General features: G+C 45.3%; 1 protein-coding gene across 50 annotated transcripts in view; it reads left to right on the forward strand.

Annotated features, from left to right (window-relative positions):
* CACNA1C (calcium voltage-gated channel subunit alpha1 C) overlaps positions 1-12,369 on the forward strand; it is a 709,163-nt gene that overhangs the window by 508,967 nt on the left and 187,827 nt on the right. For 24 of the 50 annotated variants that reach the window (XM_074403339.1, XM_074403353.1, XM_074403352.1 and 21 more), the window contains one exon: positions 3,126-3,322. In XM_074403339.1, the coding sequence (XP_074259440.1) occupies positions 3,126-3,322 (197 nt within the window). Of the gene's footprint in view, positions 1-3,125; positions 3,323-12,259; positions 12,364-12,369 lie in introns of all 50 variants that reach the window. The other 26 variants (XM_074403341.1, XM_074403342.1, XM_074403338.1 and 23 more) reach the window with 5 other exon arrangements.

Genomic DNA, 12,369 nt, shown 5'->3' on the forward strand with positions numbered 1-12,369 from the left:
CTCCTCACCCTAGAGTGTGTGTTGCTAGGACCTGCTAATTTGTGTGTGTTCACATTTTTTCAAGTGTTCGCTTTAGTGCTTTTTATAGATACCTATTTTTACCAGACCATCTTCTTAATTGTTCTCAAATCTTTTTTATTATTGTTCAAATCAGATTTTAAAATAGCAGAACAGCACTAGAGCCTTTAGATAATGTTTCTGAATCTCATCCCGTTCTCTCATTAGTGAGATCACTTCCCCTTGGTGCCATTTTCTTTTTCACAGATATTAATAAAATCCCCAGAGATGTTTTCCTGCCTTGAGGACACTCAGAACTCCCTTTGGCAGCCTTCTCCTTTCCCTCTTTGTGATGTTTCAGGAATTGGGAGTGCAGGGAATGCTGTCAGATGGGCAGTCCCAATGTAAAGATTAACTGCAACTTTATTCTGCTAAAAAACAAAACATGAGAAAAAGATGCAAGCCTCTCCTTTACTTTTTCACCCTCTCTCTTTGTGCTGTCTCTCCTGTCATTCCAGCACTTTTATCACAGTGACTGAACATGTCTCTCTAGAAAGCTATATCTAGAATGGGTGAGAACCCAACAGAATTAATGATCCACTTGGCTCTTGGTTTTCTGGTCTCTCAGCTCTCAAATTTTTAGGTGCTTATTACCCACTTTTTCATGTCTTATTTAGGCTTAGGATTTACATTTTAGTCTCCCCTTTTTTTGTAGCATCACATCCAAATCTCTAAAGATTTCAGATTTCTGAAAGTCACAAAAAGTTGTAATTAGAGGACTGCTTATTTCAGCTGCATTCATGGAGCCCTCCTGGGGGCTGGACCCTGAAATGAGGAAATGGTATGAATAGTGTCTCTCTGACAGTTCGGGGACCAGCAGTGCAGACCTTTGCACCTTGATCAACAAACACAGGACTCACACACAACTTTAAGCACCAGCCCAAGAATCCTCCAGGAAGCAGCATTATTCATAATAGCCCAAACCTGGAAACAGTCCAAACGTCCATCAGCTGGTGAATGGATAAACATACGATGAAAATACACTGCTCAGCAATAAAGAGGAACAGAGCCTACTGATATATGCAACAGCACGGATGAAACTCAAAACATTATGCTAAGTGAAAGAAGATGGACATAAAAAGCCTCATAGTATGTGATTCCATTTATATGAAATTTCTAGAGGAGGCAAAGCAATGGAGACAGAAAGCAGATCAGGTTGCCGGGGGCTGGTCATGGGAGCAAGGATTGACTGCAAATAGGTGTGGGGGGTTTCGGGGAGTGGTGGCCGTGTTTTAAATGGATTGTAGTGATGGCTGCTTGCCTCTGTAAATTTACTAAAAATAATTAAGCTGTACATTTACATTGATGAATTCTGAGGCATGTAAATTTTAAGTCTATGAAGCCGATGGGGTCAGTGGGAGAGAAGGAGAGGAGAGGAGAGGAAGGAGGAGGAAGAGAAGGAAGAGGAGGAGGAGGAAATGACAGAGGAGAAGGAAGAGGAAGTGGAATTGACAGAGAACAAGGAGGAGGAGGAGGAGGAGGAGGCAAAGATGACCACGAAGGCAATGGTGACAATGAAGATGAGGACGAGGAGGAGGAGCTGCCCTGCTGCTGGGAAGACACAGTGGGGCACATGTTTTCTAGTAGACTCTATTCTCCTAAGAATTATCTCTTACTTAAGGATTAATATTTCTCTTCCTGTCTTCCTCTTGGGAGTGAACAGCTTCAAGTTTAAAGCCACCAACTGAGAATCAGCCAGCTGACCAGTCATCTTCAATGCAGAGCCTATGTGTTGTAGGCAAAGTAATCACACGTATGATTGTTTTGATATATATAAAACAAGAAAACAATCCTGGGTAATCTGTTGTCTCTAAATGAAGAACTATAAGCAAATTCTCTCTCTCTCTCTCTCTCTCTGGGAGCCTATTTTCATTGTTAGAGGCAATCATTTGTTTGCTGGAACTGAGGCCTCTTCCATCTGTTTTTGTCATTACTTTGTCTAAAGACAGAACAATGTCTTTGATTGCACAGACTTTTGTGAATTCCACACCATTACCTTCCATAGCCAGAGCCAAGACTTTCTCAGTGTTTTCCTATAATGGAATTTCTTAGATCAGTCAGGTCTTGTTTAAATTTACCAAAAATCTCCACACTCAAAGTATAAATCACATCTTCATTCATTAATTTGCTGGGAGCTATTCCCAGCACGTGGCATTAGTCCAACTGCTGCCTTTAGCCACAGACACTGTGTTCTACTATTTCCTGACAAAGCCCCGTCCATACTGAAGAACCATGCTCCCTGTCACTCACCGCCGCTCTGTCTTGATTAGAGGTCAGAACACGATTCTTCCCTTCTGAAAGGTATTCATGCTGGAGAGCAAAGGGCAGAGCCGTGAGGTCCCACATGACATGCATGACAGTCAGTAGTGTGTCCTCCTAGGCTGTAATGAAAATGGCTGCAGGTCATCCCTCTCCCCTGTAGTCAGTCTATTATCCATCTTTCACGTATATTAGGCTTCATTGTAAAGTGACTTGCATCCCTGGCAATGTATCCTCTACTGTGTAATGGAGCCATATAGTTAGAAAGCACTGTTGGATGGGATTGGTTGGCTATCTATGTGAAGTAGCCGTCGGATTGATACTGTCCTTACACTAAATCCTGGTATTCTAGTAAGTGTCTATAGAATTCTACTACAAAAAAAAAAAAAGAAAAGAAAAGAAAGAAAGAAAAAGAAAATACGGACTTCCTGTCACTTTCTGGGTCAGTTTCCGCTTGCAGTGGTGGCACCATCATTATTTTTTAATTGGCCATTTGATTGTGATGCTGACATATTGCCAGAGTGGCCCTACTGCCTTTGAAATCAATTACTGAGATCAAAATACAGCTTTTATAACAGTGAGTGGGAAGGACTGACCTTCTAAATAGCCTAAACGGTATGTCCACTTTCTTATCATGCTGAATCCACATCTAGGGGACCCGATGCAAACGTGTCTTGCACTGTTGTTGTCATGGTTGCTTTGCCCATCCCATCAACCTCATCCTGTCACTTTTCTCTCTGACTTCTTTCTCTGCCCACCTCTCTCCCTCTCTGTTGCTCCTGTCTCCTGTCTTCCTCTGGCCATTTGAGATGTTCCAGCAGAAGATGACCCTTCCCCTTGTGCGCTGGAAACAGGACATGGGCGGCAGTGCCAGAATGGCACAGTATGCAGGCCCGGCTGGGATGGGCCCAAGCACGGCATCACCAACTTTGACAACTTTGCCTTCGCCATGCTCACAGTGTTCCAGTGCATCACCATGGAGGGCTGGACGGACGTGCTGTACTGGGTACGTAGCAAGTGGGCAGTCAGAGGGCAGGGGCACAGAGGCCATGAGCCCTTCCCTGACACCTCCCTTTCCCCTCCTCCCCATGGTCTAGGGGTCACATACACATCTTGATAGAATGGTTGATGAAGAACATCTTTGATTTCTTCCAGGTCTTGCCTGAGAAACAAGGCATGAGCTTTTCACCCTAATGAGTCCCCTCCCCCACCTGCCAGCCTTAGGGAAAGGTTATTTTTCGGTGCGTCCCACCACAGTGGGAAACCCTGGTGTGCAGGCATGGATGAGCTGGCCAAGCTGGCACAAGTGTTCCGTTCAACTCTTCCTCCCATACGGAGTTCCTTCTGCCCTCATCTCTTTCTTGCCCCTTGCCTCAAAAGGGAGCTGGAAGGCAGAATCATGAATTCTTAGGGTGAGGAGAAAAAATCAGTCCTGGTCTTCTGAAAAGAAATTATATGAAGAAACCATTTTTATTGAATTATGTAGCATTGTGACGTGCTGTTCAATTTTTACTTTCTATTTTCATCTTAACGTATTAGAATAGTCCACCACACAAATGCATTGGCAGCATTTTCACTATTGCCAAAACAGGCTGCTGGTCACGTGATGCCTATTTAGAAATACACTTTTTAAAATGTTTATTTTACTTTGAGTTCTAGGACACATGTGCAGAACGTGCAGGTTTGTTACATAGGTATACATGTACCACGGTGGTTTGCTGTCCCTATCCACTCCTCATCTAGGTTTTAAGCCCCACATGCATTAGATATAGAAACACCATTTCTCGAGAGCCACCCAATCAATGGTAAATCTTCATTTACCTTAAAGTTGCCCCTTTTATTATCCAGTAGCCAACATGACTTTGCCAGGCTTCAAGCCTCTAAAGTGCCAGATTTTTTAACTGCCTACCTCGCAGGCAAATCCATGCTCCGTATTTGAGCTGTCTCCATTCTGGCAAAGTCCATTATTAGGAAAAACTCCAGAAAATATATTCTTCAGAGTGTCTCCAACTTCAGCATGAGAAATGACTTGCCAGAATCCAGTGTTGTCCTCCAGAATTTGGGCGAATAAAGCATGCTGCCAGTCTTAAAAATACCATCTCCTTCAGAGTTTTGCAAATAGGCAAATTTATTTGGCCATCGTGAAAACAATCTAAGAGCCTGCTCAGGAAACAAGTCTACAAACCAAAGCAGGGAAGAGTGAGAGGGGAGCGAATGCTTCCCATGGAGCAGAGCTGCCAGATCAAAAGGAAACCATGCCAGGAGAGGCACTGACTTCTTCCTGAATCGGAAGGAAGAGTTTTGTAACTGTGCAGATATGTGGTGCACAGTATTCTATCATATGATTTCTTTAAAAGCTCGATGTCCTATTGATTCAAAAACCCTCTTTCTGAGTTTTTATGTGATAGGCAACATGCCAAAACCCAGTGTTGCTCTGACATGTGTACCTCTCTCTGTAAGTGATGATTTGAAACCTGCCCAAGGACCTTGTACCCAGCAAATATTTCCAGAGTGTCTCCTTGCATGCCAGGGATGCTCCTAGGCTCTGAGGATTTAGTCATAAAGAAGATCCAGTCCAGTCCAAGTAGCTCAGTCAACTAAATTCTAAGTCGAATTATGGCGATATGGCCAGACCTGTGCCACGGCAAAGCTGCTGTGTTGTGACAAAGGTCACATCACCTCTGCCTCAAACTCAAATGAAATATTGGAAAACATTTCTCAGGTTCATGATGAATGAGAACTTGGTTTTGAATAATTTGTAAGACAGAGAGGAGATGAACTTATTACACTTAGGCAATTTTATTTTGTTTAGCAAAGCAGACCAAATTCCCAAGTGGCCCTAACTGGTCTTTCTTCCTCGTGTGGGTCCCTCTGACCAGCCAAGGAAGGAAACATCCTTCAGCCAACAGGCAGTTTCTGCCTACAGGCCATAGAATAAATGATTGTGTGGGACTGTGCTTTGGGGCCTCATCCCATAAGCTTCAGATCCATGCTTTCCACGGCATCAAACAGAGGGCAGGTGGCAGAGGAGGGTCAGTGGAGGGTAGGAATAGATATGATTTCCTTTGCTGATGTATTTTTGTGTTCTTCCTTCACCACTCCCTTCTTCTCCCCCACTACAAGTCATTGATGCCCCACCAGCCAGATGTGACCCAAAGAAATACTGTCATAATGACAGCCGGAGCGAGGAAGCAGCAGCAGCAGCAACTGCAGCGGCCAATTTTCAGCAGCTGTGTTGTGCCTGCTCCCCTGGGGTGTGTGTGATAGAGCTCAGGCTGGGAATGGAACGAGTGTCAGAGGTGAAGAAACAGTCCCAGGCTCATGGGACATGCCTCTCTCTGATTTTCCCAGCACCTTCCCAAAATGTCCGCGTGTGTGTGTGCATCTGTGTGTGTGTGCACGCCTGCACGTGTGTATCCACACACGTGCACAAACACATACCTAAAACTGAAACCTGGGTATTCGTGATAGAAGCTCTTCCTAGCCCAGTGCTCCTGCTTTCAATTTCTCTAATTGCTTTGACCTTTCTATGGCCATTTCTTCCTTCTTCCTCCCTCTCCCTCTTCTTTCTCTCCAGCGTCCCTCCTCCTGAGCCGGTAGGCCAGTATCTCTAAAGCACAGACTCTCAAATCGCAGAATGTTTTAGCATCAAACATAAAGCTTTGTAAATATAAAAATACCCACACCTCCCTCCAAGCCATTGAATTAGAAGCTCTGAAGTTGGAGCCCCACGATCTGCATTTTGAAAAAGCTCTCCAGGTGATTCTGATTTCCAGGCCAGAGTTTGAAAACGTTGCACATCTAACCTATTGAACTTCATGGTGCTGGTATGATGCAGCTGGCTTTGAATTCATCTAGGGAGATAGTTTCCATGGGGAAGAAGGGGAAGTAAGGTCTTTAACTCGGAAAAATGAATTGTCCTTCAAGCACAAAGGGCAAGTCTAAAGGACTTGAGAAGGAGCAGCCAAGATTTTCAAGTATAGCAATGCACAGAAACCCCAGAGCGGCATTCATTCTAAATCACCAAACAGCGGGAAAAGAATAGGTCACTAAAGCATCAAAGAAGCGATTGGTCAGCCGCTGGAGATGGCCTGAGATAGAAGGGGCACGGGAGGGCACCTAGCTGAGGGCAGTGCTTGCTTCCTGTTGTGGGTGACACGGAGTCTCTTTCTCTTTTCCCCTAACATCCGTTATTGCATTCCATTGTTACAATTTTGAAGAGTGGACTAAAAATAAAATCAGACTTGGTCAAGTAACACTTGAGCATTGCTTCGGCTATGAAAGCCATTGGCCATGCATTGCACTGAGGTCCCCAACATGCCAAGCAATTTGCTGAAAACATTTCTTCTACCTAATATCCTGTTTGAGGAGTATGCAGATGACACAGTAAGGAAGGGCGGGCACCAGGCATTTGGAAACTAAACAAAACTCGGGTTTGGGATGTGGTTTCCTTAGGAAATTACTTCTTAAGCCAAAGGCTCATCATTTCTTCTCAGATTGTCCAAGCCTCTTAAAAATAGATGAGTAGGTGTGGGGAGTGGGATCAGATAAAAAGCACTGGCCTTCTTCAGAAGCAGTGAAGCACCAAGGAAGGAAGAACCTAATGTGTAATGTTATCATTGGTTTCCATTCTTACTTACACATGTTTTTTTTGTTTTGTTTTGTTTTGTTTGTCTGTTTTTCTCAAAAATCTAAACATCCCTACTCTTTTGCATGTAATTCAAGCTGGCTTGTCTCCCATGGTCTACGCATGTGCCTTCTCAAAGATGGAAGAGGTTGCTGAGTCAATCTCCTTTTTAGGACCTTGTCTGTAGGATTCATAGGCATGCTCTGAGAATTCAAGTTGGTTTGAAACTCTGAGCATGACCTGTTCACACGTTGTGGGCAATCACAATCAGGTGACAGAAACATCCATCAATTAAACATGTTTTCAGTGCTGACTTTGTATTCAGCACTTGAGACAAGCCCCTCCTCATAGGAAACAGAATGACATGGCCACTGATCTGGGGTTTGGGACATACGCAGAAGGTTACAGGTGAGAATGGTGGCGGGGGGGCAGCAGCTAGACTAGGCATCACACTAGAGAACTGTTTCTAGCTCTTTAGGAATTTCGATGCCTGAAAAATTCTTCATCAGAAGCATTCGGTTGACTTCTGTCCACCCCATTTCCTTCTGGGATCCCCAAGAACACTGCACATTGTAAGCCACAGTAAAGAGTCTCTGGACTGTGTTATCCGAGGCCCATGTCCCTTCCCATCCCATTGGGGACACCCTCTTCCTGACACTACCCATTGCTCCCTACATTGATTTCTCCATGATCAGTTCTTCTACTGATGTTTTTTAAGTTAAAAATTAAGCTTAAAAATAAGTTCATAAAAAATAATGAGAAATCATATAAAAGAAAGATTTTTAGAGTCACAAATAGTATCTTCTTTAGTATCTGGGATTTGTTTTGGTTTGGCCAACAGGAGACCCTTCGAACAAAAGTCTACTGAGTTAACTTTTCATAAGTCACTTGTCAGCTCCACTCTTCATCTTGCCATCCCACTACGTGTCTGGATGTGCAGAGAAGGTATTCCTTCTAAATTCATACACACACACACACACACACACACAAGACAGCTATTAATCTCTGGTCTTTGTGCTGCTGAAATATCCCTTGTTTATGACAAAGGCCGTTTGCATCCAACCAGGTTGAATTTGGGTGTTTCACCCTATTTTTTTCTACTCTATCTTCACAAAGCCACCTTCTTTCACTACAGAATATGGAGTTGCTGAAGGCTTCATAAAAGGTAGAGCTGAATTCTGCTGATGACCTAAGAGTCATTCTAAGTGAGGAGCTGAGAAACCCTCCAGTGTCCTAGAAGCAGCATCCAGGGCCCTTTCTCAGGCATCGGAGTAGAGGCCATGTGAGGACCTACTCAGGATCGGTGGTGTCTGGCTTTTCACCTGCTTCCGTGCCACCCTCTCAGTGCACCTGTTGCCTAAAACAGAGAATCCCTGATCTAAACAGTAAACTGGCCATTCAGAAGCATATCGAGGAAGAGAGTCCGCATCTTTCAAAGCCGTTCTTTATTTATTTATTGCGTTTCACTGTATTTATTTTGTTGGCATTAGATGAGTCCTTATGATTCTATAATTTAGTTTATCAAACATTTCTTGAGCATTTGCTGTTTCCCGGGACAAGGGGTGTGGGAGCACAGAGAAGAATAAGGCCTACCCAGGCAGTTCATGTCTAACAACGGAGGTGTGGGCTGTGTGGAGGAATGCAGCTGAGCCATTCGGGGCAGTGCCCTCTGTGGGAACAGGACAGCCCTGAGGGACACAGAGCACTCCAGGACTAAGTAGGGCTTTGCTGGACCAGGAGAGAAGGCTTTCTGCTTGGGGAAAGCAAGCTTTGTCTCAGTTTGGGAAGCTGCAGAGACCTGGGTTTTAGATTCTCTTGACATTGCTAAGGCTGTGAGCCAGCTGTCCTCTGCACAGGCCTTCAGATTGGGGGCCACCACTCTAAGAGAGATCCCAACCTCCCACATGATGTCAGTGCTTGAGTTCATCTGATTTCATGGATTTTTAAATATGGGGAGGAACTTCTTTTGTTGGCTCGCCTGGGTGCTCAGAGCCAGTTGCTTTCTTCCCCTATATAAACTAAGCTTTTACCTGGGCTCTGAGGCCCTCCTAGGTTTTCAGCACACAATAAGCAGTGGCAGGGGTGGGGAGGAGCCGGGCAGAGCCTGTTCTCCAGCTTTCTGCCCACTCGGTGCTCCGGTAAGGCAGCCGCCTGCCCATGTTCCAGCAAGCAAGGTGACATAGGTTATAAAAGACGCAGGTTGATGGAGCCGTTGCCCTGAGCTGACGCGTTCACTGGCAGCAGCAGATCCTGTCCCCCTGTGACACTCCGTGGAAAGCACCGTGGCTTTCACAGATTTGCACCTCCTGCCTTTTGATGGCAGATGTCAGCCTCTCTCTCCACATTTGCTGAAACTGTTCAGTCTTTTTGGATCCACAGTGCCTGTGCCAAAACGCTTACGGGAAAGGTACGCACAGCTTGAAAACCCATAGAAGGCTGCTGGACTGGAGACTGCCCTTGAGGAGATGGCCTAGGGAAGCTTATTCCCCTATTTATCTTTTTGAGGAAAGATGAAAGGTGGACTTGAGGGTTTAAGTCTGGGTTTCCTTCAAGGAATTAGATGCTGGTTTCTGAAGGATCTCTGGGAGTTTTCATTCAGTGCCCCCTCCCTTTGCAGTGAGGCTGTTTCAGCCAAGGCAGGGGCTGTCCTGCCAGTTCCTAGGCCTGGATGCCCTCAAGGTTACAAGACAATGAACTGAGGAACATGACTTAATGGTTCTAGAAGACCTATCCTTTATTTCACCTCTAAATAAGGTGTCAGCAATCTGGGTCATTAAAAAAAAAAAAAATCTGACTTTATTCTTTGTCTTCTTAATAGCTCCATTTCAGCTGCTTTAGGACATCAATCTCATGACTCCGGGCATCGCCCTACTTCAGAGCCACCCAGCTTTATGTGTTCTCTACTCAGCCAGCCCCCCAAAGTAGGTGGCCCAGAATACAGAGGAAAAAGTAAGAGGGAAATGAAAGGAGAACTTTCCTTTCAGACCAGAGCCAGGCAGACCAGAGAATCGCCTTCTGTGGCAGCCGAGCACTGCTCACCCAGATGGTGGGGTTCTGAGGACCACCCTGACCTCACCATCTCCATCTCTCATCTGTTCTCCTGCCTCCTCCCCTCACCTGCTGTTCCCCATCTTGAACCTCTAAAAATCCAGCCCACAGCCCAGGAGGGTCCTTGGTGAGCTCCTGTTCTAGCATGGAAGTCAAACAGCAAATAATGAATGTAATAAATAGGTAATGATACAGTTATCAAATGGGAAGTGCTCTAGGAAAGCAGAGCAGATACAGGAAAATGGGCATGCTCAATAAACCCACGCTCAATTGAATTTCACTACGGCATGGCCCAGTGGACACACGCTGGGAATCTTACCTCCTCATGAATGTGGGGTCCCTCAAACAGGGACCCCAGACACAATATTTGCACTATTCACAATGACTATATTGGGTAAATTTTCCAACCCAAAATTTAGTAATATCAGATATATATCAATGAATCTGTAAAGAACATATTGGGATGTAACACGTCAAACCAGTCAGACTAGCCAAACCTCTCAGTACTTCTCAGTCTTTTATTTCTGGCAAGCAGGGAACATCATGTTTATCCAGCCTACTTAAGCAAATGCATGAGGCTGCTGAAGCTGCAAAGCCCAAGGGCTGAGGGCATTAATATCCTAGCTGCCTGAACTCCTTTGAGGCCCCTGGGTGGAAATTGTGAGGTTGTTATCAAACTTGAGCATACCTAGAATGACCTGGGGAGGTTAATATGCAGACTGTGGACCACCCTGAGATGTTGGGGGAACAGGACAGGAACCTGCTTTGTTAACAACTCTGCCAAATGTTTCTGATGCTGGTGGCCCCGGGACCACACTCTGACGATCACTGCTGTGCAACCTTGCGGAGGTACCTGGCGAGCCACAACACTTTTCTTGTTACATTTGAACTTGGGAGCTGTGGAGAGAACAGTGTGATCAGTGGTGCTCAAGTGTTCGTCAGAATCACCTGTAGGGCCTGTTAAAACTTGGGTTGCTGGGCCTCCCCCACAGTGTCAGGGTGAGGTCTAGGTATATGCATCTCTGAACAGGTTCCCAGATGACGCTGAGGCTGTTAGTCCGTGGACCACACTCTGAGATTCATTGATGTGAATCATTCAGGATGCTTGCGTGCTTTGGAAGTTTAGGTTTCTGTGATCTAATTTCACAAGGACAAAGGTGGGTTCATTTTTAAAAAGGTAGAATTTAACCCAGTTTAGTCAGAAAGCATCAGAAGAGATAGATTTGAGAAACTAAATCAGAATAAGTTTCCTCACCACTGGCTGGAGGGTGGATGTCAAGATAAATTGCAGATAAACAGTTCTGCAATTTATCTTCACATCCACCCTCCAGCTAGTGGTGAGGCTGATAAATGTTTAGTCATATCTTCTTAGGAGCAGTGGGTAGAGGAGGCTGATATATATTATTTACCTATCTCTGTGGTGTAAATATTTCCACCACGGTTAGTTTCAAGCTACCAGTGTGGTCACTGAACACGAAGCTGGGAAGAGATGTGCAACGGTGAGCTCCCCACAACAGGCAGGAGCCAGCTTCAGACACCACTGCCTCCGACTGCCATAGGGGTTCGTGACTTATCAGGGCATTCTCCACCATTCGGTAGTTACCGTCAGTTTCCATGTTAAGGACCATTTCCATCTAAGCTGTGGCTGCAGTCACAGGACCTTTCTCTGAATGCATAAACCAGAATGATTACCTTTCCCAACCAGTGGCCCACGGTATATGTGAAGCACTGGGGTTTAGCTTCTAACTTCTGGGCTTGGCCCAGGGTCCAGGCGGCAAGCCCTTGAGGAAGGTCATCTTTCCTCACACATCCTCTAAGGTTTCAATTCTCCATGCCTGTCAGCAGGAGCTGCCGCACTTCATACACAAAGGTCAGGAGCCTTCAGGTGCAACCAAAGGCTTAATGTCCATGCAAACCCAAGTGAGCTAAAACCATCCCATGCTGAAGAAAGTATTTTTTGAAGTGACCCATTTTCTCCGACAAGTGAATAGAAAACATTGGAGAAGTATTTGTTTTCCAGAAGATAACACAACAGAGAGACAGAGTGATTCTTCTTGAGGCAGAGCTGGCTGAGGTCCCCTTCGGTCACAGGAGATCCTTTGAACATGGGTGATGCCCCGGATAACACGGATATCCTGGGGCACATGAACAAAGCCCACATTCAGCCCCATCTGTCTCCTCCAGATCTGCTCACACATGCTGCCTGCCTGCCTCTTTGCTATAACCCAATTCTGCTGCTTCTTTCCTAACTTTCCTTCGTCTTTCCAGATGCAGGACGCTATGGGCTATGAGTTACCCTGGGTGTATTTTGTCAGTCTGGTCATCTTTGGATCCTTTTTCGTTCTAAATCTGGTTCTCGGTGTGTTGAGCGGGTAAGC

This window comes from Saimiri boliviensis, chromosome 7 (genome assembly GCF_048565385.1).
Source record: "Saimiri boliviensis isolate mSaiBol1 chromosome 7, mSaiBol1.pri, whole genome shotgun sequence".
NCBI lineage: Eukaryota > Metazoa > Chordata > Mammalia > Primates > Cebidae > Saimiri > Saimiri boliviensis.